Below are 27648 nucleotides of genomic sequence, written 5' to 3' on the forward strand. Positions count from 1 at the left end.
AAAAAAAAAAAAAACAAAAACAAAAAACCTTCAAATGGCTCCATCTGTGTCAGGCCAGACCTCAGCTACTTGGGCAGACTCAGATCCTAGAAAGCCTTTCCAACTTCCTTCCCTCTCCAAGAAGCTCCCTTTCCTCTGCTCACCAAGCCCCCAGGATTCCTTCTCCTTAAAGGCCAGTCTAGCCCCGTGTCTCTAATCCTGTATTTAGTTGACTCTGCTGACTTTCAGGATCTTTATCCAGAAGGAAGGATTTGGCATTCGCCTTGCTGAGTCACTGCTTTGAGCATACACAGTAAAGTGGCAAGCAAATGAGTCTGCACAGTTCCGCCAGAGTGTGCTCATTGCACAACTATTTCAGGAGCAGAAATACAGGACAGAGCGAAGAATGTCTTTGTGAGCTCACAGAACAGTCAGAAAGCAAGCACGAAATGCACCATCGGGCCAGTAGGGGGCGATGCAAGAGGAGAGCTAAGCTTGCTGCTTTGAAGGACAAGGCTTGCATTTCATCCTGTCCCAGTTAAAACTCCTCTAGGACGGGGCCTATGTATAGGTTTTCTTAGCACATTGTAAGAGAATGGTGTTCATCTGTGTCAGGGGCTATTAAATGTATAAGAAAGAATCAGTGGAAGTATACCCCAAAAATATATAGCTAAAGTAAGGAGTAGGCACACACAAAACTAGACCACATGTCCCAGGGAAGTGACAGTTCACTTGCTGAAGAGCCCTGTATAAAATGTCTGTAACAGTTCTACTAAATACAGCTGTGCAAGCATTTTATGCACAGCATCTCCTTCTCAGAGGTCGGTGGTAGAAGTCAGAGACAAGTCTAGAGGCACAGACCACTCGGCTTACTGCCATGGCTTGCCATCCAGAAAGGCGCCACTGGCTGAGTCAGACAAACCTGGGAAGTATTTTCAGCAGCAGTACTCATGGCCTGATGCTTTGTCATTTCTGGGACTTGTATCTCCTGGGACAACCCTGTGAGTAGCTTCATATAACAATTCATGGACTTGGCCTTTCAGTCACATTGGATTTGTATTTAGCTTGGGCTTTATGGTTTTTGTTGTTTTGGTGACCTTTATAAATTTCTCACATTCCCTTTTATTATTATTTTAATAATTGTTAGTCTTATTATTTTTAAAAAAAAAAAACCTTGCAAATGAATAGAAACTTTTTACACACCAAAACGAACCAGACCTTACAGTTAAAATAGACGTACAGGGCCTGGCAGTGGTGGTGCACACCTTTAATCCCAGCACTCTGGGAGAGGCAGGCGGATCTCTGGGAGTTTGAGGCCTGCCTGGTCTACAAAAGCAAGTTCCAGGACAGACTCCAAAGCTAAGAAGAAACTCTGTCTCAAACCCCCACACACATACCAAAAAGAAAAAAGGTGTTCAGAAGGGAAGCTGTGGTGTACCAGATTTTTTGCTTAAACACCTCACATGAAACACCTCGGGCTAACTAAGAGCTTTGTCTTCAACAGGGACCACTGACTCAGACTCTTTGGTCTAGTCAACCTGACTTCTGGGTATGGAAAAGGAAGAGGATGAAAGCCTGATTTCTCTTGCATGGGGAGGGTGGTGGTGGTGTATACATAATGGTTACAGAAGCAATACTTTTATCAGAAAGAGACTGAGGGCACATGAAAAGCTAAGGCTGTTCTCACTCTGACAGCTCCTTCCTTCCAAAGTTCTTCTCTATGTAATTATACAGTGCCTGCCTTTATATATTGCTTGTTACGGTGATTCACATACACTTCCCAGTCCTTTAACTACCATACTATTAAAAAATTGGATTCGTTATATAGGAGGATCAGCCATATAAATTTAAGGGATGTTTGTAGAGAATGTTATTATAACAAATAATAATGAATTGTAGTCTTAAAAGTTGCTAAGAGTGGTAGATTGAGTGTTCTCACTACAATAAGTATACGAGGTGATGAATGTTAATTCACTAGTTGAACCATTCTACAATGTGTGCATGTTTCAAATCAATGTAGTGTACCCAATGAACATAAGACAACTTATTGAATAAAAAATGTAAAAGGACAACCATTAGAAAAGTAGAACTTTTATCAATATTACCAGAGTTGCTTAAATATAACTTTAGTCATTAAGTCTTCTGTAGGGCATGTTAGAATGTGTAAATTACAGCTCTACAGATGAGCTTTTCAAAAACCTGTGTAGATAATTTTTCAAGTCATTTTCTGTGAAATTTGAAAGTTTCACTTTTAGTTGGTCTTGAAGTAGAAGACCTGAGTTTTCTACTTTTTGAAACCCAAATGCACAACATACAGGAAAATCATCCTGCTGGCTTGCACCAGGAATTTTTTGCATGGATGTGCATTGAGTGCTCAGGCTGTGGCAGGCACCAGCACTGGGAGACAGCTAGGCAGTTCTTCTCCTCTGTGAAAGTGTGCAGGTAGGGAAGGAAAAGAGCAGTTGCTATGGTGCAAAGCAGGGGAAATTCTAGTTCCTAGAAGCCTTGTTGAAGTCCAGACATTAGTAACATTCACTCCAGAGAAAAAGGAGGTAGTAAAGAAAAATTCTGGATAAGGTTACATCTGAATCCCCACTTTTAAAGGAGGGCAACAAAGTACATTGTATGAAATTCTCAAAGAATTAATAAAAATATTGTGGTTTTTTTTTTTCATTTTAAGATGAGGGTAAGAGATAGAAAAGATCCCCACTGTGTGTCTAAGGATCCTATACAGAAAGGCTTAGTGTAGTCAGAGAAGCAAGCTGTTTTCAGGGCTGAACACCTGGGCCAGAATCAGATCATGGTTCACTGAGTTGTAGCTTCGCATCTTCTTTGGCCAACTCCCTAGATCTTTGGATCTGGATTCTGCTTGGTTGGTAGTGACTGGCTGACTATTGTATGCAATTATCCCTGAAATCACATACACACAGCATCTTGCTTCAGTATTTAGTTCTGGACAAAATTTGCTGCAGTATCATGTGACCTTTCATAAGATGCACTTCACCAGATCATCTCTAGATGGCAGTAAAGATGAAAGTACAAGAGAAACTCACCATTGTCAATTATCTATTTTGAATTTACTTCCATTTCCTCATACTGAACATTGTCATTTTTCTCGTGAGCCACGCAGCAAGTGCTGCCCTGGACCGGAGGATCCAATAGCACTAACTGCTAGGACAAGTGCCTCTCCCATTCCTGGACCTGCTTTGTTCCTGTCCGGTGGGATCTGCCATGCCAAACCTCTTTTCTCAGATGCATGATAGCCAGCATCAGATCTATCTCACGGAGTTATATTAACAGTCAAAAGAATAATATGCAGATACTACTGTTGAAGATGGCAAAGCATTGCACAGGTGTCAGGGTGTAGTGAACAGTCTCCTTATTGTGAAAATGGTTTCTAAAACTTGAGTAACTAATAGTGTGACTAGGCATTGGTTTAAAGTAACCATAAAATGCTGTTGTGTGTCACATCAGAATCTGTTCTGTTACTATGGTCATTTAATCCTAATGCAGACTGCTGCTTTACTCAGATGAGCATTGTTTACTGCCACAATTAGGCTATCTTTGAAAACTTATGACTTAATCCCCATTAGTACTAACTATTAATTAATAATTAAAACTACCTTAAGTTTACACAGGAAGAAGGCCAGCAGTAATTAAGATTTTCTTTTCATACAGAACGTAAAAACTTCTTTGGAACATTTCTGGATTACCAAGTGTCTCCTGCCCGAGTCAAGCATTTGGCGTGACAGTATTCTTAGCTTCCTTTCCCTCCTGTTTGGCTTCACTCCCCCCCCCCCCAAATGTTTATTTGTGGACATGGTTAAAGCAGGCCTATAGCTGTATTTTCTTTCTTTTTTTTTATAGCTGTATTTTCTGAAGAAATACCCATGCCAGTGCCCAGCACAGTGCCTGGCATACACACTCACTTCAAGAATGTGTATTGATACCCCCTGACTGTTGCAGAACCAACTTCATTAGCTGCTGTTCAGACTTTCAGTACGACATATGGTTTGGGATTTCCAGAATAATACAATATTAGAACAAAAAGTTTTCCAAGTTGTTTTTTCTAGGTCAGTTTAGATCCTTTATTATTTAGGGAAAAATTTTTAAGGAAAACTTGTTTGCTAAGTGGAAAGCTGCAGTAGAATTAAAAACTCCGCTAACTGAACACTCTAATCCCTTAGCCTGTAAGCCACTGACTCGTGAGTTCCCAGCACTCTCTGTCCTTCTCTTGGTCTTGGTAGCAATGGAGTATGCCTTCCTCTTAAGTAGATTCTGTGATTTCCAGTGAGTGAGTTACTGGCTGAAATGTGTGTGTGCTTCCTTTTTACCGTTGCATCTGCCTGAGGGACAGAATCCTTGAGCCCTCGGTGTTGATCAGCATTTGTTACCACTGCTGGGGTTTTGCTTTGCCTTGCTTTTTAAATGAGCTCTCATCTCATTTCCGACTGTGTGACTCTTGAACTCCTTGATTCCCCCGCCCCCTTAACCTCCCGAGAGGCTGGGATCACAGGCTTGTACCACCAGACCTGGCTTGGCTGGGATTTTGTTCCCTAGAAATACTTACTCTTTTCTTTTCTTGTAATTTTTTTAACCAAGTTTTTTTTTTTCCTCACTGTCTATTTATCACTTGAATGCCTACTGTGCTCTTTCTCCCTAGTTCCTAACAACTTTACACAGTGTGTTTTGATCATATTCACCACTGGCTCATTCTCTCAGATCCATCTCCTTCCCTATCCATTCAACTTTGTCCCCGGACTCCCCATTTTTTTAAGCCCATAAAGTAAATCTGTGCTACACATTTATTCTGTGATGTATGGCCTTCATTGGATGGTGGTCACAATCCATCTTGGACCACCCCTTTAAGGAAAAGTGACTCTCTGACCCAGCAGCCATCAGCTACCACCAGCTCTTTAGCTAGGGGCAGGACTTGGTGCCCACTTGCACTCTCCATGCTGGAATCTTGCCCGACTTCAACTTGCACAGGTCTTATGAGTGCCACCTCAGCTGCTGTGTTCAGGAAACCGTTTCCTTGTGCTTGTTCACCACTTCTGGCCTTTATACTTATCCCACAAAGGTGGTTGAGTCTTGGGAGGAGAGGATGTGATACAGATGTTCTGGTTAGGGCCGAACATTCCGCTAACCAACAGATCTTAAAATCCATTTGTGAATCAGTGGGCTGATGGACTCCCATGTTCTACCACATTTTGATGAGTGATTACATACTTACTGTTCTGTGTCTGTGAGACTGGGATTAACCCTCCTGCCCCCGTTCGATTTCCTTTCTAGGTCCTACTGGCCCACCTTCTACACTCCCTCTAAGCACGCAGACCTCTAGTGGCAGCTCCACCCTGTCCAAGAAGAGGCCTCCTCCCCCACCACCCGGACACAAGAGAACCCTGTCCGACCCTCCCAGCCCACTACCTCACGGGCCCCCAAACAAAGGCGCAATTCCTTGGGGTAAGTTTTCCTAAAGTCAGGGTCGAAGCTGCCCAGAGCCCGATAGTCGGGGGGACTCTACTGGTCACTGAACAGTTTGCATGATAGGAAAACCGTCCAAAGTTCACACACCCTGACTGAGGTCTTAAACATGTGAATATGATTATACATGCCTTCTAAGGCCAGGAAACATTTTGAAAAGTTTGGGGCCTCTCAAAACTATAGTAATAAATACAGTATTCTCTGATATCATCAGGGAGCTGGTTCTAGAACACACACCACAAGACACCAAAATCTCCAGATGCCCCACTCCCTCTTATATAGTGTGGCATGGTGTTTATATAACCTGAACATAGACACTTTAAACCTGCTCTAGACAGCATGTCTAGTGGAGTGTAAATGTGAGGTTAAAGAAAACAGAAAAGGGGTCCATGTTCAGTACGTAGTTTTTTCCTCCCACAGATGTAGAGGGCCAAATATACTCACAGGAACTGAGCATATCCTAAGTCTGAGCGAGACTAGCAACTGTTTGAAGTGGGAATTATGGCTCTCATAGAACTCAGAACAGCGAAATAATGGGCTAAGGTTAGGGACTGTCTACATGCTAACTAGAGTGCTTGTCTGATTTGCACAAGGCCCTGGGTTCAATCCCAGTATCAGGAAAAGAAAAAAAAGAAGAAAAGAAAAACAAAACAATCCACTTCTTTGTGATAACCAGAATAATTTTCTGATAAAACTGAAATCTACCTTAGACTTGCTTCTTCACACCTTTAATGACTTCCTGCTGAGCTTCAGACAAGAGCTGGCTTCTTACATCAAAGCACTGTGCGGGAGGGTCTCTACTCTGTCCTGGACCCTTCACCTCCTGGTCTCATCATGTGCTCTGTCCAAGGCCCTCATCCTTTCTGGCATTCTCTCCAGTTTGCCTCCTTGGCTCCTTTCTGTTTTCTTCCAGAATACTATCAGAGTTAAATTCTTTGCATGTTTTGCCTACCCTGCTAAAATGAGAGCTCCATGAGAGAATCATCTTTGTCTGTTCTCACTTGTGTGGAATCCTGCGTGCCACAAACTGGATATTCAGGAATCTCTTTAAGAACAAGTAGCCTTAGCCAGAGTGAGCTGGACACTAGCTGCATGGACTTATCTTGTCTACAAAACACTGCTACCAGCAACACCAACAGCAATACCTTCATCTTGCCTTCTATCCTGGCTGCAGCACGTAGGTCACCATCATCCCAGTAGCCCAGCACAGCCTGACTCACACACATGAACTCTGCCAAATGAGCACACTGGTCTGTGTCTCACCTGTTCCCACCAGAGGATTCCATTGTGGCTTTTTTCCTCTCCCTTTTTATAAATTGTGCTTAACACGTGATAAGTAATTCAGCGTAATGAACATAAGAATTTTTCAAAAGCCTAGCTAAATTGTTCTGATTTGTTTTGTTTTTGAACAAAAGCCAGAATATACACTTTTAAGATTATCACAGTCTTGTCCCAAATATTACAGAGTGTGGTGTGTGTGTGGGTGTGGGTGTGGCTGTAGCCACTCCTCTGAGTCAGCAGACCTACCCAGGACACCTGTCATTTCTGTTGCTTAAGCCGTCTCAGTTCCTTGTGCCCAAGGAGCTCATGGTACTATGAGGCGTTCAGAGGAGTGTGCATTACTGTCGTATCGAAGTGCATATGGGCATGCTGGAAAATGGAGTGTGAGTCATAAAGAAGTCAACTCAGGACACCTTTGAGATGGATCTGCATGATCAGAAATAATCAAGGCAAAACGATTGAAGGCACACAGGATACTGCATTCCAAGGCTTCCAAGAGTCCCGGATCTGTTTAAAAAAAAAAAAAAAACAGACTTTGCCAGATAACATCCCCCAGACCCCACAGGCTTTCTGTGGACTTCATCCCACAGTGAAGATTCGTCGCAGACTTCACTGAGTTTGATCCTCTGCTTGCTTCCTGTGTGCTTTACTTGTGCTTCTTATAAAAACAGAAACAGCCCTCAAATCAATTCATAGCATTTCTATTTTCCAGCTCTCTAGCACCTGGCTTTTCTTTTTATCACAATATTGGGGATCAGGCCTTTTCCCATAGAAACTCAGATGTTACCTTATTATAAAAATTACTGTCACCAGGTGGTGGTGGCGCATGCCTTTAATCCCAGCACTTGGGAGGCAGAGGCAAGCGGGTCTCTGTGAGTTTGAGGCCAGCCTGGTCTACAGGAACGAGTTCCAGGACAGGCTCCAAAGCTACAGAGAAACCTGGTCTTGAAAAAAAAAAAAAAAAAAAGTTACTGTCAGCCAGATTGGTGGCACACACCTTTAATCCCAGCATTTGGGAGGCAGAGGCAGAAAAGTTTCTGAGTGTAAGAACAGCCTGGTCTACAAAGGGAGTTTCAGGACTACACAGAGAAGCCCTGTCTCAGGAAACCAAAAAAAAAAAAAAGGGAGAAGGGGGGGTTTAAGAAGTTACTGCCTGCCAATCAGCTGGGAGCATTAGAGCCTTTCACAGATGGAACCTCAGCTAGCCCTAAGGGACAGAAATTAAAATCTACCCTCAGCAAAAGTGGCACTGTTCCATATGGCAGGACTGTGGTGGGTGCTCAGACAACCTCTGGAGTGTTGATTCAAGGCTTGTATGTAGGTGACGGATGTCTGCATACAGGAGACATTTTTGTGCAGACACAGGTTAGTAGCATTGTCAACACCGCAAGTGCCCAGTAGACTCCTGATCATAGGAGAAACTTGCACTCACGTTGTGTGCACTCTGCTGAGTAATCACTGCTTAGTGGCCCTGTCCCATCTCTTGCTGATGCTGTGTTCTATGAGACTAAGGCAGGGGTCAGACTGGTCAGCTTCTGGGCAGCGTCTCCCTGGTGCTGCAGCTGCCCTAGCTTTCCTCTAGACCTCCTTTTTCCCCTAAGCCCGTGGAGATGGCGTCCCTGGTAGACACAGCCAAGGAAATCTGAGTAGCAGCCGCTCACCATCTACTCTGGAGCAGGACTTTGTGTCCTTCCTAGGTGCAGCAGAGTCCCAGTCCACATTCTCTCCTCTTCCACTCTCCAGTGGGCCTCGGTCGTGTCAGACTCTCACGGTGTCTAGAATGTCTTTCCCTGTATTGGGCTAGATCCTGGGATCCTTAATGATCCTGGGACTTGTTTCAAAGACCACACTCTGTTTGCCTCTGGGGGGTGGCGGTCCCAATGCCTCCTTGTCGGTGCCCTCAGAACACCATCTCTATAGAGTCCCTAATGTGAACCCTAGTGTCATATTCTCCACGTGTTTTTTTGCTTTTGTTTTCTGAAACAGTCAATCTCTATACTTCAGGCTGACCTTGAACCCATGGCAATCGTGCCTCAGCCTTCATGGCATTATAGATTTGAGCTACCATATGTAGCTTTTAACACGTAGTTGTCATTGTTCAACTCTTCAGTTTCTCTAACAAAATAAGAACTAGTGCTAGTCATGTGTTATGCGTGTAATTCTCATAAAGGTTATGTGACTTGGAAAGTATTGAACAAACGTTACCTACCGTTTGTAACTCTCTCAGCCTGGCATTTTGCTGAACGCACACTTCCTAGACTCCCATATGTGTGTCATGGTGCCGTATGTGTCCTTGGCTACTGTAACTCGTGCCACAAACTTGGACTCTTAAGGCAATCAACACCTATTCTCATGGTTCTAAAACAGAGGTTCTCAACCTGTGGGTCTGGACCCCTTTGGATCAAATGACCTTTCACAGGGGTTCCATACCAGAATATTCCATATGAATATTCATTGCAATTCATAACAGTAGGGAAATTACAATTATGAAGTAACAACAAAAATAATTTTGTGGTTAGCATAGGAACTATGTTAATGGGTTACAGCATTAGGAAGGTTAAGAAGCACTGTAGAGGCTGCAAGACTGACATCCAGTAGAATCATGTCCTCTCCTAGGGGTCTAGAGAAGGATTCTGTTCCTTGCTTCTCTCCATTTCTGGTGACTGCCTATAACATGAGGGCCTGCTTGTCGGCCCAGCTGCCTGGCTGGCTTAGCCCTGAAATAACTCATGAAGGGCCGGGCTTGACATGAGGGCCTGGCTGCTTGGTGGTTTCTGTTCTGCCTTGTCCACCAGCCGTTTAGTCCTAGAGAAAATCACACAGAAAGTCTGCATTAATTACAAACTGATTGGCCCATTGGCTCAGGCTTCTTATTAGCTCTTATCACTTATATTAACCCATTATTCTTATCTATGTTAGCCACATGGCTTGGAACCTTTCTCAGCGGGGCAGCTCACATCTTCCTTCTTCGATGGTCTGGGCAGAACTGCAGAGGGAGCTTCCTGCTTCCCAGAATTCTCCTATTCTAATCGCCTTCCTCTACTTCCTGTCTGGTTGACCCGCCTATACATACTGCCTGGCCAATCAGCGTTTATTTACAACATGATTGACAGAATACAGACAATTCTCCCATACCAACTGCCAGTGTCCCTAGGCTGTTTTAGGATCCTCATGTGCACTCAGGAGAGAGGGTATGTGTATGTCCATGTGTTTATATGTGTGTGTCTCTAGCCTGGAGCTTACCAAGTAGGTAAGCTTAACAAGCCCCAGGGATGAGTCTCTGTCTCTCCCTCTCTCCCCCACCCTTCCCCTGTTGTCTCCTCGCCCTCTCCTTCCCTCCCTCACCCCAACACTGTAATTACTAGTGTACTACCACACCTAATATTTACTGGACTCGGAACCTTTGCCATTCAGCTCCTTGGTAGACGGCTGTGGCTGAAGCCTTCGCTGAAGTTCGTGATGACTTCTGCTCAGGTTGTATTTGCAGTCCTCCACATTGGCCTTCTCAGAGGGAGCGGGCAGTTTAAGGAGGAGACAGAGCTTGAGTTTGGCCTTGGAAGATGAATGGAATAGAGGAAGCCCCTCAGAATCCTGAGTGTCTACTACTACTGAGTAGCTACTACTGGCATGCCTGCAAGAAAGAGTACAAAGAGTTTGACCTGTAATGCATCTGCTTCACAGGAGGGCTCACTAGCTTCCTGGCAGGTGCTCTGTCCATCTTAGACTTTGCATTCAGTAGCATAGATGACTCTTGCTCACAGTCTCCGGGACAGAACATACTGTTTCTTGGGCTTTAAGGCTTCTAGACTAGAAAGGTTGAGGACTTGCCCTGGTTTTTATAGCCGATATATAGGGAACCAGTGCAGGTGAGAGCCTGCACTCCTCACCCTGTCCACACACTGCCTTCTGTTGCATGGGGTGGAGAAGGGCGGACCGTAAGTCTCTGCCTGTGCCTCCTCGCTGTGCTTGTCTCTGCTTGAGAATCAGATTCCTGAAGAAGGCACTCTCTTCAGCAGAAGTACACAGTCCAGCACATGCCCCTACTCACTGGCCGTGCCTACTCGCCATGTTTGTCTCTTTGTCCCCTGTAACAGCACACTTCACTGTGTGGTTCTAGCCTTGTCCAAGCAAGAAGAACCCTTCCAGGCTTTTTTCCTGCCAGAACTACAGTGTCCACAGTACCAAGAATAGCCTGGGCATCACGTGACTAAAAGTCCTGCTTGGGTGTTGAATTCAGCCATCTGTCTCATGAGACGTCTCAGGCAGGCTTGTGTTGAGAAAGCAGAGGGGCTAGTAGGCAAGGGCAAGATGTGTGGGAATCCCATGACCTTGGAAGCTGCGTTTCATTAAGCTTCCCCCCTTTTAAATTACTTACTTTAAAACAAAATAATGCGTATTCTAATACATATAAGTAATAAGGAAATAAGGACAGAATCTGCCTTAGTGGCCTCCAGGAATCCCGTCTGGCCACTGAGACCTAAAGCCCATGTACTTTTTTTTACATCCTGCAGTCAAAAGACCTCCCACCAAAAAATAAATAAAAAATAAAATGGGTAAAATTGTTTTTCTCCTGGAAATGTTTCTACATCTAAAACATAATTTTTCCAGTAATTTTTGGACTGAGCTTTCACATTCATGCCATAAAGATAGGAGGGCATCACCCTCAGTTCACAGGCAAGGAAACTGAGGCAGAGATGTTAAATCACTTGCATAAGATCACAGATTGATAACCTCAGAAGTGGCGTTTGAACTCTTTTCTGAATTAATGACCCACATCCTGGTTCACTGTTCCAAAAGATTCCTGCAGCCTTGTGCTGCTCATGACTAGCTGATATTCTCTGCTCTTTCCGCAAAATCTCAGCCCATGGCTTCTCAGAGAATCAACCGTGGTTTCTCCCATTGACTGCCCAGCTTCTGACTCCAGCCTTCTTACTGCCTCTCTGACATACCTAGAACGTGTGCGACCTACAAATTCAAGTTGTGTAGCAGGAGACGAAAGGAATAAGCTGCTCCTGTATGTGTGACCCTTCTCTTCTTTTTTAGTACTGTCGTTGGGGACTTGTGCTAAGCCTCACTTCTCCTACCTGCACACTAGCCATCCTTTCCCTAGCTCTGTGAATCACAGGATTCTTGTCCATCTATCACACATGGCTTCCCGATCGGGTCTGAGAAATCACACTGTGACCGAAGTCGAAGAGTTAGTTAGCCTGCTGGCCTCTTTCTGCAGCAAAGGGTCATCGATTATTCTGTTCCAGGCGCTGTGTGGGAGGTAGGATGACAGAGGCATGGGAAGAACCGCCCTCATTGGGGTACCACTTTGTTGGCTATATCGGCATAGTTCCCACACACTTCAGTGGAGCCTGTGGAGAATGATTTCCATCTGTGTCATGCTTTCTGCAGACCAGGACTGTGCTCACAACCATAGCCTCTCTTCCAGTGCTCTCTACTGTAGTGGGCACAATTGTCACTCTGGTTGTGTAGGCAAGGAGATGGAGGCTTAACAGAATAAGAAGCATCCTCCAGGCTCAATCCACATCCCACCTGAAATTCCAAACTGGACTTGTATGGCTCCAAAATCCGTACCCTTAATTTCTTCCCAGAAGGAGATGCGGGAATCAGATCAGCCAATGAGATGTTCTTTAGATGGGCAAGAATTGACTCGAGTGTGGGAAGGGACAGATTGTGCAGGTGAAACAAGAAAGGCAAAGTTGCAGAGGCCTACAAACATTTTCTTTGGAGAACAGCAAGTAACTTTGGCCAAAGAGGAACAGTAAATGAAAACTCTGAACATCCAGGCCTGTAGGCACAGGCCGCCACCAGCCTACCCTGATACTCACTGTGTAATGGCAGAGAATGACCACAGGAGAGTAAGTTCCCTTCTGCATAACTGCGTTAAATAGTCGTTTTCTATAAGTGTTTTTGTGTAGAAAGGAAACTAGTGGGAACATCTTCTCCCCCAAGCCTTGTTGGGGCTCACAGAACGTGTGGAAGCACAAGGCGTGGTGTCCAGGACTGGAGGCTCAGCATGTAATACGGTGCTAAAGAAATGCTTGCCTTGAAGATCACCACTGAGAGTTACTTGAGAGGTGCCAGGGATGTTCTCAATTTTCTCAGTTTTCGGCCATGTGCTGCTGGAAACACATCAAAGGTTAAAGTCACCATTAAGCAGCAATCAGTTTGAAAGGTAGTGGTGTTGTCAAAACGAGTATAGTTTGCTTCTTCTTGCCTCGTGTCCTGGCATTACAGAACATTCTGCCCAAGAGGTCCAGTTTCAGCTCTGCCAGCCTCTCCTGATGGAGCAGTTTTTGTCTGAACTGGCAGGATAGTGGGCGGTTCAGAGTACAGGCTTCTAGAGAGGGCCCCTGGCTGTGTATCAGTGCTGATCCTTCGCCTGTTTGCTTTCCCCTCTTACACCTTTGTTTTGCTTTATGTGTAGATTGGAAGGGATAGGAAGAGACAATTGTGTCTTTTCTCATGGATAGGATTACCTACAGATACTTGGCAAATAACATGCTTGTGTTAAGTATTCAATTAATGGTAGGTGGTGTTATTTGTGTTACTATCATAGTATCCTAGGGGATTGTGTAGAGCACACAGCTCTGTGGTCAGGATTCTTGGTTTCACTGTAGCTATGGAACCTGTAGCAATTCATAAACTTATCTCCCATTTGCTTATCTTTAAAAGAGGGTAAAAATGCCAGTCTCCCCTGTGGTGCAGAATGGCAGCTGGCAGGAAAGAACACATTTGAGAGATGTTGGGCCGTGACATGAGGCTGATCATGGAGTGGGAACGAGTTAAGTTACTTCCTCATCCCCTAACTCCTGTAGGAACCCTGAGGCCCAGCCCTGCCGCATACCATATAGCAGTCACAGAAAACCCACTCATGTTCTGCCTGTCCTCTGCCCACCTGCACAAAGCACATATCCATACTCCTGGGCTCTTCTTGTTTGGACACTGCCCCACTAGAAATTCTCCTGCCTCTGCAGGATGCCATATCCTCTCTCACCAGCTTACCTTTTATTCTTCTTGTCCTGCATCCCTGTCTTGTGCATAGCAGGTGCTAAAGCGTGTTAATACTGAGTGGATATTGACGATGCACGTGGCCAGAGTGTAATGGCTGGTTGTCAGCAACACACCCACACATGGGCCCTCACTAGTGAGTTGAGTGTGTCGTCCCTGTCTGGTTGGTAACTAGCCTCTTAAATGAACATGATGTTTTATTGATTTTTCAGATCCTTAGCCCCTGGACATCAGCAAGTTCCTATGGTCTTAGAAACCTACTGGGAGGCAGGCCGCTCACTGGCATAGTCTCAGGCTAGCAATAAAAATATGAGTCCCAAACCCTGCTTGGTTTTGTTTTAACACAGGAAGTACATGCTCTTCTGACTGGGGTCTTCTAGTGCTTTCCAGGACCGGAGGGATTCCGCCCATTTGCCAGAATCTCTCTCATGTCCATGTCTGAAGATGTAATTTTGTCTTTCTTGTAGGTAATGATGTGGGCCCATCATCTTCAAGTAAGACGACAAACAAATTTGAGGGGCTTTCTCAGCAAGCAAGGTGAGCCACCGCCTCTGCCTTCCTCTCCTGTTGTGCTCGTGGTTGCTGTGGGCAGGCTTACAGACTTGGGCTTTGCTACTCAGTGTAGTCACCTGACAGCACCAGTTAGGAAGATAAATTGGACATCTTTGCTCGGTTCTACATGGCACCTTCCTGCTGGGACCCAGTAGGGTGCTCTTGCCTGGAACAGGCCTTGCTATGTCGACCAGGCTGACCTCAAACCCAGAGAGATCCACCTACCTCTCTGCCTTCCTAATGCCGAGATTAAATTTGTGAACCACTTTGCCTGGCCTATTTCTGACCTTTTAACTGCACAATTTTTTAAATCTAAAGATCTTTTAATATAAGAATGAGACTGGTGTGTGTGTGTGTGTGTGTGTACGTGTGTTGAGAGGAAAAGGGTGTTTTGTCTGTTTGGTGTCTGTTTAGGCTTAAAGCAGTGTTCCCATCTTTCCATCCTTGCTCTGAGGTAGATACTTGGGAACTTGCCTAAGGAAGCAGAGAGCCACCTCCACACCTGGGGAAGAGAGAATCAGCTGAGTTTATATTAAAAATATAAATAAATAAATAAATAAATAATCAATAAGCAAGCTCATTTCTTTCAGAACTGTCAGTATTAGTCTCTTTAACCCGGGGAGATCAGCCTGTTACCATGGTCCTATTTCTGAGCACTTAAATGGTGGAGCAGCGTCAAAGTGTCTCTGCATTCCTTCACTCACCTTCAGCCTGCCTTCCTTCTTATTCTTTGTCCTTTAGCTTCAATTGGACAGGCTCTCTGTGGAGAGGGCAGAGTGACATAAGGAAAGTGCTCACCTCTAGTGCTCATAAACAGAATCAGGTTGCTGTGAACTTGACCCAGTTGGCCATTCATCAAGTTCTCCCCATTCTTACTCACCCAAAGCAGACCAGAAGATGCCCAGGCACTTGCAGCACTGGCCCAGGAGCATCCTGAAAGGACTCTCTGATCCTTTAGACTTGGGCTCTACCAGTGAGCAGGAGTAACTAACGAGTAACGGGAAGCTGTGCCTACCCAAGATGCTAAGGCAGAACTCGAGAAAAACAGTCAGGAATGGACATTGAGTCCTCTCCTACTCACTCTTTCTTGTACTCTAGTGGCTTCCTCTGAACGTGGCTATTCCCTGCCCCCCAGGATGGGAGGTTGGATTGCCCAAGAGCTGGAGAGAGCAGGATATCTAAGAGCCAGACCAAAAGGGGAACTCATGCACATCCTCTTTCTTTGACTGCCTGTGTGTGGTGGTCAGGTGGACAGAACAAAGAAAGGCCAACCTGCAACGTCAGAGGACAAGGAAAAGGGGCCTGGGGTCGAAAAAGGAGTTCTCACAGAAAAGCGCTTGGCTGCTCTTGCTTCTTGAATACAAGGTGTCTCTCAGGTCCTCTGAGGATCATTTCAGACTCCTGTGAAAGGGAAGTAGTGGCTTCCAGCTAGCAGATGTCAAATTTGCTTATTCAAACAACGTGGTACAGACTTGTCCCAGGGACTTAGGTGTTTCTTCCCCTACTCAGTTGCATGTCCTCTAAGGAGGCCATGATCAGGAGAGGACTGGGGACATACCAGATGATGATGCTCACACTTCAGTCTGCATCTCGGGAAAGGCGGGGGAGATGAGGGCAGCTTGTGGGATGGCATGAGCCGAAGTTCTGTGTACAGACTGCCAATAGCTTTCACACATGATCACCTCCAAACAAAGCTTTAAAATGAGGGACTTTGCCTCACTTTTCCAAGGTCTTATCCATCTGGGCCAGCCAAAACATAGAAAATATACTATAACCTTTTATTAAATTATCTTTTAGGAGGATTAGTGGTTATGCGTTCGTGTGTGTGTGTGTGTGTGTGTGTGTGTGTGTGTGTGTGTATGTGTATGTGTGATGGAGGAGCAGCATGGTACAGCAGGGCTTGTAGAAGTCAGACTACAAGTTTTGTGGAGTCAGTTCTTTGCTCCCACCTCTGGGATCTGGAGATCTGACACAGGATGCTGCACTTATCTGGACATACATTTATTCTCTGAGTCACCTCTCTAGCTCTAGGAAAGAAATTTGAGTCTGGGCATAGTGGCACGCACCTTTAATCCCAGCACTAAAGGGACACAGGGTGGTAAATCTATGAATTTGAGGGCAGCCTGGTCTACATAGTGAGTTCCAGTCCAGACATGACAATATAGTGACACCTGTCTCCAAAAAAAAGAAAGAAAAGATCCTTAAGGTAATTATGAAATGCCTCTGATTAGTCTGAATCATAGATCACTGTTGAAACGATGGCACTTTTAGATGCTAAACCACTGTTATTTGTTAATCAGCACCAGTTCTGCTAAGACGGCCCTCGGCCCAAGAGTGCTTCCTAAACTACCTCAGAAAGGTAAGATTCCTCCTCTTTGTACTCACATGCTATGGAAGTGTCACACTGTCTGTCCTGGGGACAGAGTGTCAACCCTTTGGTTCACTCATCTATCCCGGGTATCTAGAATAGTAGAGAGTAGGTGCCTGACAAATATTTGTTAAATGAAGAAAACAGAGTCTAAATCTGTCTATATAGCAAATACTGTAGTTCCCTTTTTCAGAAGACACATTGCTGACCCTCAGGTATCATTCTCCCGATCAGAAACCTGACCATTGGTGCTGAGAAACCACCACAGCTGTTCATTCATGAGTCGTGAGACCTTTGGGCAAATGACTCATTAACCTTACCCGCATAGAGTCCTCATCTGTCGTGGTGAGGTTGTGTGAGGACAGGGTGAAGTCATGCTTCAGATGGCCCCCTCACAGGGCGGTAGCGAAGGCAGCCTTTCCTGGGAGAGCATCTGTCATGCAGAGCTGGGACACCTGTGCCTGGGAAGCACAGGAAACCAGTGTCTACAATGCTGCTGCTTTGCCAAGCAGACACTTGGCTCTTTGACCAACCTTCTCAAATCCTGACCATGCTTTTCATTTATAAGACGAAATTTTCAGCCTCTTCTACCACACAAATGAGTGCACAGAGACAGCTCTGCTTGCGAGTCATGAAGCCCCTTCTGAAGCTCCTGCTTCATTAGGTCCTTGTGAACGCCCCCAGCCTGCAGGCCTGTGTCAGATCTGGGTAAATGCTCAGAGGAGCTCTGATTGCACCAGGTTATAAGTGCCCATGGGTCAGTGTTCACAGTAGAACCCTGTGCCTCAGCCCAGTGCTCCAAGGCCTGCTTCAGTAGAAGGCAAACCAGAGGTTAGTGTAGGGACATCAGGTTGTACCACTCTGTTGAGCTCTTCTGTCAAGTGGTATCCTTTGGGATGAGACTGTACTCCTGCTTAGGTAGCAGAGTCCCACGAGGCTACTGACTGTGGAGTAGAAAGGCTGGCCCACCCGGTCAGTCTGTCTGGGGCAAAGTGGTGGTGATTTTCAAACTCTGCCCAGATTCTGCTCTCTGCTTCTCGTATATTACCACTGAACCCTTCTGCCTGTCTCTTGGCTTAACTTCCAGTGGATTCAAACCCAAAGAATTCTTAGTCCTAGTTCACCTGTGGCTGCTGCCCCTGTGCCGCTGCCCCTGTCTCTTTCACACCTTCTGCATCCTCCTGATCCACTGTTAGTCCAACAGGAAAAGCTCTCCCTGACATTCACTCTCCCCTACTGCACTGTGTCCAGTAACTGCAGGGCAGAGCCTGCAGGAGGAGGCAGAGTAGCGGTCACTGAGTGCTCCTCACATGTGTCACTGTCTCAGTTAACCCTTCACTGCTCAGAAAAAGACTGACATAGGGGACAAATGGCTACCTATAATGCCAATTGAAATACCAGGAAAATGGACTTAGGTTTTCAGGTAGATTCATTAACTATTAGATCTACAATATGATAGGACACTTGGCTTGCTTTATGCAGAACCAAGCGTTATATCCACTGCAGGGCCTTTGACCCGTCTGCTTCCTATTAATTACTATTGGCTCTTACATCATTGATACAAAAACTAAATGATAATGCCTATCTGGGTACCATTAAACTGATGGTTATTGATCTAAATATAAACCAGTTCCCATCATTGAGTCAAGGATTCGACCCAGGGTACAATTTCAAGGAGAATGTTAAATCCTAAGTTAACCTGTACATCGTGCCCCCGCCCAGGACCAAGTAACTTCCTGGGATTCTTGGAATTGTAGTTTTTGAAAAATAACAACAAAGCCTCATAGGAAAGTATGATGGCCTACAGGCTTTGTTCCTATAAGACCACACATGTCTTGGGGCCACTCATCTGAAAAGTTTGCAAGAGCAGGCCTGACCAAATTCTATCTTGGTCAATATATAAAGTTTCAGTAAAAAAAAAAAAAAAAAAAAAAAAAAAAGCTTGCTTTCTCCTCGCCCCTCTCCTCTGAGGATGCTTTTCTAAAAGTACTACTACTGCTTTCTCGGTGTGGCTTCAGGAGCACACACTAAGTACTCAGCTCCCTTACCAAGGAAAGAGCCAGAGTTGTAAAACTAGAGCTCCTACATGGTCTCAAGGAAACCCGCCTAATAACAATAATGTCACTCCTGTGGAATACTGAGAGCCGTCGTGTCCTCACAGTAAATTTTTTTGCATCAACTAAGTTGTGTCATCCTCATGATCACCCTTTGAGATGAGAGTTTTAGAGGTGAGGAAGTTGAAATTCAGAGAGGTTGTGCAATTTGGCCAAGGTCACACAGTGACATTGTGTCTTAGTTATTGTTCTATTGCTCTTGAAGAGACACCATGACCAAGGCAACTCATAGAAAAGAAAACAATTGGGGCCTTGGTTTCAGTTTTAGAGGGTTAGCCCATAATCATCTTAGCAGGACGCAGACAGGCATGGCGCTGGAGTCATGGCGCTGGAGTAATAGCTGAGAGCTATATACATCCTAATTCCTAGGCAGCAGGCAGAGAAGGAAAAAGTGAGCCTAGTGTGGGCTTTTGAAACTGCAAAGCCCACCCCCCAGTGGCACACCTCCTCCAACAAAGGCCACAACTCCTAAACCTTCTTAAACAGTTGCAATAACTGGGGACCAAGCACTCTAACATAGGAGCATATGGGGGCCGTCCTCATCGAGAGCACCACACACAGAAGTGGGTGAGCGAGAGTGTCGCACGTGCTCGTTACAAGGATGACTCTATAGGCAGGGGCATTTTCCTGATTTGGAGTAGAGTGCAGGTCTTAGAGAATAGAAGGATTGATGTAGAAACTCCCAAGCATATTAAGTGAGCTGTTTTAGACAAAGCATGATACAGTAGTGTGTGTGTGTGTGTTGTGACATGTTCATCAGTCAGTGTACGTCATGATGGTAGGTGGGCAACAGAAGAACCTCTTGCCAGTACTGAGTGAGTCCTGTAAAATGAGGGGCAATAGGTAAGGCTGTTAAATAGATTGGACTGTCCCTTCAAAAGTGATTTTGTACTTTATTCTAATAAACTTATACATAGCATGGCAAATGGTTTTGCTAAAATAGCATATTTAAAAAGTTAAACCTATAGAAACCTCTAGGAGAAAAATATGTAAAGATATTTAAATGACTAAGTTTTATGGTAGATTGACATCCAGGAAAGTTTTCTCTTTTTGTAAAATCATATTATATGTTCTTAGAATTCTGGATTGATATGGTCATCTTACACTGACTCAATGGAAGCCCAGAGCTGTAAGTTGCAATGTAGATGCTTTCCTGGCTTCCAACTTTATTCCTGTGTGAGTGAGACTTTGGGCTTGCTCATCACCAGTTCTCACAGCAGGTCAATGCCTTTTCTTGCTTTTGCCAAGACCCAAGACAAGGTTTCTCTGTGTAACCCTGGCTGTCCTGGAACTAGCTCTGTAGAGCAGGCCAGCCTCTGTCTCTTGAGTGTTGGAATTAAAGGAGTACACCACCATCACCCAGCCGGGGCAGTGCTCTTGTTAGTGTTTGGCCTTTTTCCATGACTGTGACACCTTCCACCTTTATTCCATCTGTGCCGTGACCTCCTCTCGTTGTCCTTTCCCACAGTGGCACTAAGGAAGACAGAAACCAGCCATCATCTCTCCCTCGACAAAGCCAACATTCCACCTGAGGTTTTTCAGAAATCGTCACAGTTGGCAGAGTTACCCCAAAAGCCACCACCTGGAGACCTACCCCCGAAGCCCATGGAACTGGCCCCTAAACCCCAAATTGGAGAATTGCCGCCTAAGCCTGGAGAACTGCCCCCCAAGCCCCAATTAGGTGACCTTCCCCCTAAGCCACAGCTCTCAGACTTACCTCCCAAACCACAGATGAAGGATCTGCCCCCCAAGCCACAGCTGGGAGACCTGATGGCAAAGTCCCAGGCTAGCGAAATCTCATCCAAGGTGCAGCCACCCTCAGAGGTCACACAGAAGTCACACACGGGAGATCTCTCCCCAAACGTTCAGGCCAGAGATGCCATCCAGAAGCAAGCGTCTGAGGACTCCAATGACCTCACCCCCACGCTGCCGGAGACACCTGTACCACTGCCGAGAAAAATCAATACGGTGGGTGAAAAACAGTGTCCTCCTCCTCTGGTGAGGCCCAGTACGCTCTTCCTTTCATGGTGCTGGGACCATGACCTAGAGCTGTGTGTGTATGCTCTGTACTCTGCCACTGAGCAGCATCCGCAGACTGTCGCAGTTCCGGAAGGTGGTGATGAGAGGTGTGCCCAGCTGTACTTAGTAAGAGAGCCATGGTACATACTCTCTCTCCCACACATTGAAGCCTTTGTGGGGGTATGGAGCCTGATGACCACAGACACTAACCACCTTTGGATCCCAACTGGCACGCTGTGGTACCCGGCTTCAGTGTCTGATGCGGCTACCAGCTAGCAGTGTACTTGCCTTCTCTGGGCCTGATTCTTGGGGTACAACAAGACCCCATATGGTACTGGGTTCAGGGGCACCAGTACAGTGACCCGTGAGTAGGACACAGGGGACACATCACAAACCCTCAGCTACCGTGTCTCTGATTCAGAAGCCGTGAGGGTTGAACTTCACTACCCTAGGATGAGTCTCCGTCCCTTCTCACTGTATCTTCCAACCAGAACCAGAGGGAAATCCAGGAAAGCATCAGAGATGGGGTTTTGTAGTGATCTTGTCATTCTATCATTTCATGCAATGTGTCCCAACTTTAGCTTTATATAAAAGTGTCTTTTTCAAGATCACCCCAATCTTTAACACTCAAAAATAAAAGGTGTAACACAGTACCATTACACCCCAGACTAAGGTAGAGAACCAAAACTCTCTCTCTCTCTCTGCTATCTGTGGTGCTGTATGTCAACACTAAAGGTAAAAGTGACCCTTCCTCCCATGGATTTGAGCCCACCATTGTCTGTGTGCCCTGTTTCCAGCCTACCTCAGCTCTGCGAACAGATTCACTGGTCTCTCTATGTACACAGAACCCCAGTTCACGCTGCCCGCCTAAGTGATAGTATCTCACTTATTCCTCACTATTATAAGTTAACACATTACAGGTCTTCTCAGTCTCTCAGCTGTGATGACAATCTGCTACTATGGGTCTGGTCAGCCTTCCAACCTCACCAGCACATGTACCCCAGCCACTCTCCCCCAGGAGCTTAGGAAGGAGCTGGGATCATCAGGAAAGCCAGGGAGAAGCAAAGGACAGAGGGAACGACATGAGGCCCAGAGCCATGGTTTGGTGGTTGGGAGCCCTGGCTGTTCTTCCAGAAGACCCAGGTTCAGTTCCCAGCACCCACATAGCAGCTCATGACTGCCTGTAACTCCAAGGATCCAACACCTTCACACAGACATAAATGCAGACAAAACACAATGGGCATGAAATAAAATAAAAAGGTAGTTTTCTGTTTCTACTGCTAGTAATCTAATTAACTGGGTGCTTAAAGTATTCCTTAGAAGGTGCTGTTTACACCTTCCTGTCTTCAGAGAACTGAAGTCCAGCCAATAAAAGTCCTGGTCAGAACCACAACTGTTCAGACTCAAGCTGTTCTCTGGGTTCCCCTGATGTGTCCTGACCCATTTTGCATGAGACCCTAGGAAATCCATCTGTGCTGCGCATTCGGCGGGCAGAAAATGCACATCTTAGGCATTCTATAGCTTCCGCTGTCATTTCTCTGCAAGCTGATGCTGTGGGGTGGAGCACAGCAGAGGGAGGACAGATCTCTTCGTGCATTTTGGGAGAGCTGAATTGTGATCACTGCCTGCAGTGGTTGCCCTCTGCCAAAAGCTCCCTGCTGATGCTAGCCGGAGGAGGAACTGCCATTCCTGAGCATGCACAGGGCCCAGGAAGCATGTCAGCCTTCTACACACGTGCATGCATGCGCTCACATGAGAAATACCAGCACTTGAGAAACTCAAGTCTGGGCAAGGAGAAATCACCTGCCGGGGTTCGCCCACGTGTGAAGGGCTGTTCTGTTTCCCCCTTCTTCGTTTGCTCCCCGTTCAAACCTGCTTTCTTTACCCCAGGGGAAAAACAAAGTGAGGCGCGTGAAGACCATTTATGACTGCCAGGCAGACAACGACGACGAGCTCACGTTCATCGAGGGAGAGGTGATCATTGTAACGGGGGAAGAGGACCAGGAGTGGTGGGTATGTACCCGTGTCTGCCTGTCTCTTCGTCCATTCCTCCAGGCTCCACTCCAGAGGCGGCGGTGAGGGTCCTGCTGGGCACATCAGTCACCCCATGGCCGTTCACATTGCCCTTCTGTCACTAAGGCTGTGCTCTTAAAAAGGCAAAGTTACTTTGAAAATGGGCCAGGCACCCATGACTTGGAGTGCTTTGCTTGGGCAGGGTGAGCAGGGGCCAGGAGTACTTAGAGGTGCTTCCTGAGCCAGTGTCTTTGTTAGCAGAGCCAGGCCTGCTCCCAGTGTGCGCCACCAGCGGAGGACAGTGACTTGGAGTCTGAAGTCCCCCAGTGGTGTCAGTCACTAGCCCTGTGGACTTGAATCAGGCTCATCCCATCTGTAGACCTGTTTCCTCTGAGGGAACCAGATCGGGACAGAGTCCTACGTTACAAGTCTATCTAGATCTCACACTGTTGTCTGTTACTGCTACCACATAGAGTCTGGAGGCGATCATAGCACTGCTAAGAAACCAGTGATTCCAACCGAGACTCCTGAGAGTAAAGGAACATTTTTATGATAGTTCGGTAGCATGCCCAGGGAGATTCTATGAGCCACCAACCCAACACGCATCCCAGTAAAGAGGTTAAAATTCTAATCCTGGTATGTAATTCATGCAACCCTTCTGAGCACAGAGAGAGGTAGACCGTACTTCTCAGAGGAGACTGGTATCATGGAGGCCTGGGCACAGCACACTCCTACAGGTACTCAAGGGAAGGAACAGGAAAGGTGGCCTGTCCCGGCTGCTTCTGCCCAACTCGCTAGTGCACCCTTCTCTGGATGTCGTGGGCTTCTACAGCCCGTGCACATGCTCTTGCTGTTCTTTCTGTGCAGAGCCTACAGCAGGACGCTTTTCAGTGCAATTAATTGATCTCATTGAGGTCATAAGGGAAGTTTTGTAACCGTGGCTTGCAGGTCTGTGCTGCAAATGGTAAAACTGCCATAGGCCACTATCCGTCTCAACACTGACACATCTGTAGTAGCCAGAAGCTCTTCTAGGTCCAGTCCTTCTTTTTTTAATCTTAATTACACAAGTCTTTTTTGTTTTGTTTTGTTTTACTTTTACCAAATTTTTTTCTTTTACCAAATTTTGTAAGAAAGGGGCTTGTCAAGGTTTGTCTGGGCTTCCTCGTGGCATGTCTGCGCATCATAGCATCAAGCATAGACATAGAACCCGACCCCTGCAGAGTGCTGACCACTGCAAGGCTGGCCCTTGCTCTTTCAGGGCTGTTGCCTCGCTGTGTTATATAGTCAGCACTGTGTGGTTCACCAAAGAGTGGAGGGGTGAGCTTGCTGCCACCTCCTGTCTAACTACTCCTTTCTCCCTGCAGATTGGGCACATCGAAGGACAGCCTGAAAGGAAGGGTGTCTTTCCAGTGTCCTTCGTTCACATCCTGTCTGACTAGCAAAAAGCAGAACCTTCTGTCCGTCCACACCCTTCATGCCAGACCGCTGCCTCCATGTAATCTTGTATACAACATGTATATAGCTGCTGTTACAGACCAAGAACTCATGGAAGGGCCACTCAGGAGGGGAATATAGTATGTATTGTAAATATCCTGTGGTCTTCGGCCTTCGCCAGTATTAGGGTAGCCTCGGGAACTGGTGCGCCTTACTGGTTTGCCAAAGCCATCGTTGGCATCTAGCACTTACATCTCTCTCCCTCTGTGCTGTTTATGAGCAAACAAAAAGCAGGAGTATAGGAACTGCTGGTTTTCCAGGTGAAGAGTCTCCAGCAGCTGTTGAAGGGTGCAGAACTGACTCCTCCTAACAATGCAGTATTCTCAATGGCGTTACTGAACATGCAACTTTAGCAGAGGTGGGTTCTGTGCTCCAGGAGGAACTTTAAGTTAGCCCCCGGCCTGCAGCCTGTAGTTATCTGTGTACACAGTTTACAGCTACAAAGACCTACTTTGGTATTTATTACAGAAAAGTGCTCAGTTAAGTGTGTTACTCCTTCAGCAAATAGTCACTGACACAAAGTCCTCTGCAGCATTTTACAGTGTACGCAGCCTCGTGCAAGTTTAGGTGAGTGGATGTGTACATCTTATGGCGAGTGCCCACCCCTGAGATATTACCTCATTATGCAAAAATAACATATCCTTCATGACTATTTTGACAAAAGCTTAAAACCACGTCTGATGAAGTTCAACTTTCAGGAACCAAGGACTGCCAGAAAATATCCACCTCTACGTTATGCATGCATCTAGAAGCTTACCCGAATTCTGCCTTTTATAAAGGAACAAACAGTATGAAGAAGTGAACTGTACGTTTTTAAACTTGATTGCCATTAAAGCAGAAGTTACAAGATTGCAACAATACTTGTTTCTGGTCACTCATTTGGCCTTCTCCAGAGTGTTTGCACATGGCCTTGGCGCAGCACCCCTCGACCGTTCTGAAGCGTCCAAAGCGTCAGTTTGAAAATGATTTTCTTCCTTTTGTTCTTGATTAAACCTTTACTATTCAAGATGAAAAACTGTCAAGTCGGTCTTTGAGTTTTCTAACGCAGAATCCAGGTGCTGACACCAAGCTTCCCTTTTTCTCCTCCTTCCAATTCTTGTCTCTAAACTCCAGTTACAGGTTACCTTTCTCATCGTAAACTTACCCGGTAGACGTGTGCCCTTCAAGTCAGTCTATAGCCGAGCTGTGGGACGCTGCTATGAATTGCACTGTGATAAAGCTCTCTGCAAGCCATTCTGTCTGTCTGTCTGTCTGTCTGTCTGTCTGTCTGTTTCTGGTCTCTTGTTGCTTGTGTTTTCCTTTGTTTCGTTTTTTTCCCCTCAGCCCATTCATCACGTTGCATTTCCATGTCCGACTTCAGTCTGGATTTGGGGTGAGAATGCAGTGGTTGTTTGTCCTCCTGGGTCCAGGACTGTTCTGATTCCAAGGTGTGTTGTCCCTCTGGACTTATGTTTGCTTGAGTTGCTGTTCTGACCACGGCACAGAAGACAAATACTTTTTAGCAGATAATCTCGGCAATGAATGAGGAACATTGATTTCACAGAAGCTCGGTTCCCATGAAGCTTGTGGGAAGAGCCCTCTCATAGCCACCGTGCTCAGAAAATACTAATTTAGTTCTGCTTAAATGGTTACCGTGAGAACTCTGAATAGCCACCCAAGAAATAAATCAAACCTTGCATGACAGACCTTCAAACACTCTACCAGCTGTCACTGGAAACTGATCTTAAGCAGTTGCTTCCATAGTGTCTGGGCACCTGTGCATCCCCACATCGAACCAAGGGCAAAAGGTGCCAGTCAGCATGCTAGTGTGCAGCCAGCAACGCCACCAACCTTGTTTTAGAGGCCATAATGGTTTTAGGGATGTGGCGGTTGCCCAGTGTCCCAGTTTGTTCATCATTCTTAAGATGCATTTGAAGTTGCATTCAGAAGGTCTAGGCGGTTTTCTGCTGACTTGAACATAAGCTGGTTTTTAAACAAGCTTTGTCTCTAAAATGCCAGAGAGTTAATGGTGTCCTCTTCTGCTACAGGAACTCACACAAATGTATGTTTCTTTTCTAGTTTTTGTTTGTTTCCCATCAGGATTTTGAATTCTCTCTACTCCGTTGTGCTGTGGGACATAGGAAAACTAGGTAGACATTCCTTTGGCAATCTTGTTAAGTTTGAATCTGACCTTGTTCCGGAACCTTGATGAGCCACTATCTGCAATTTTGTACGTGACATAATATTTTGAAGGTATGGAACTGTAAGAAAGAAAGCAAATTCATTCCTTTTTTTTTCCCCTTAGAAAGGAAAATTATGTCTGCAAACAATGTGTCTTATTTTCCTGTTGGACAGCAATTGTTATTTTTTTTTTATTGCCTACAATTTGGACATGGTATATAGGAGCCCTGCCGTGCCTGCCTCTAGTTAAAGCCCACATTCTTACCTGGGAGCCACCACCAAGCGTCAGTACACTTTTCATTTCACATGTATTTAATGTGAGAGTTTCTCAGTACTGTATGTGTTCATTTCTACTTTTTTAATATTTAAAATTGCTTTTAAATAAACATATTCTCAGTTGATCCCAAGCATCTGAAATCAGGCCATTTTGTGAGTTGTCCACTACTTTGTTGACTGGGAAAAATGATGTGGTTTGGGGGTGGAGATGGGTAGCATCGTCTTCCTGGGCCACAGCTCACTCCAGGTACATGGTAGCATGTAACCTTCCAGGCTCACTTGAGTTCCCTCCCACTCCCACCTCCTGTGAACTTTTTATGGGAAGATAAACATCTGTTCACCCTAGATACGGCACCAATGGCCGACCAAACAGTTCCTCCACATCCAGCTTGACGAATCAGTGTGTTTAATTGGAGCCCCTTAAAGGAATTTCTGTGAGGGATTACTTCCAGGAACACGGGAGACTTGGGCAACTGCACTGCTAAGAACTGTAGCACCTTGTATCAGGGAGGGGAGGGACTTTGGGAGTCCTTCATCCTCCTCCGTGATGAATGCAAAGGGTAGTCTATGGTTGTCCTTGCAGGTAGTCACAACTGTTGAACATTCAAGGCAACCAGCACAGCATGCCTAGAGAACATGATACAGCATTCCTTCACTCTGTCCCTTTCCCTGTGGGTAGGACCATACGTTAATGTGCTGAGTGCCGCATCTGCCTGTCCTGCCGGACTGTAACTCCTGATGCAGACAGACAGTTGGGTAGACCAAACGGATGCTCTCTGCAGCATCTACTGTGCCCTGCATGAGTCCAAGGGGTCTGGAAGTGAGGTGCAGGGAAATGCATGCAGGATTGGAGATTCATGGCTGGAAAAATACATGGCATCAGGAGTC

The 27648-nt window shown here is 45.8% G+C and overlaps 1 protein-coding gene across 9 annotated transcripts in view; it reads left to right on the forward strand.

Moving 5' to 3' along the window:
- Positions 1-26887, forward strand: part of Asap1 (ArfGAP with SH3 domain, ankyrin repeat and PH domain 1) — a 283124-nt gene extending 256237 nt beyond the window's left edge. For 7 of the 9 annotated variants that reach the window (XM_050145405.1, XM_050145407.1, XM_050145410.1 and 4 more), the window contains 6 exons: positions 5272-5442; positions 14232-14301; positions 16617-16675; positions 20267-20766; positions 22708-22830; positions 24195-26887. In XM_050145405.1, coding sequence (XP_050001362.1) covers positions 5272-5442; positions 14232-14301; positions 16617-16675; positions 20267-20766; positions 22708-22830; positions 24195-24269 — 998 coding nt within the window. In that variant the 3' untranslated portion in view covers positions 24270-26887. The remainder of the gene's footprint in view (positions 1-5271; positions 5443-14231; positions 14302-16616; positions 16676-20266; positions 20767-22707; positions 22831-24194) is intronic. The other 2 variants (XM_050145409.1, XM_050145412.1) reach the window with 1 other exon arrangement.
- Positions 26888-27648: the final 761 nt, after the last annotated feature.

Source organism: Alexandromys fortis, unplaced genomic scaffold (genome assembly GCF_014885135.2).
Source record: "Alexandromys fortis isolate MF-2015 unplaced genomic scaffold, M_Fortis_MF-2015_v1.1 scaffold_2_1_26212458, whole genome shotgun sequence".
Lineage (NCBI taxonomy): Eukaryota > Metazoa > Chordata > Mammalia > Rodentia > Cricetidae > Alexandromys > Alexandromys fortis.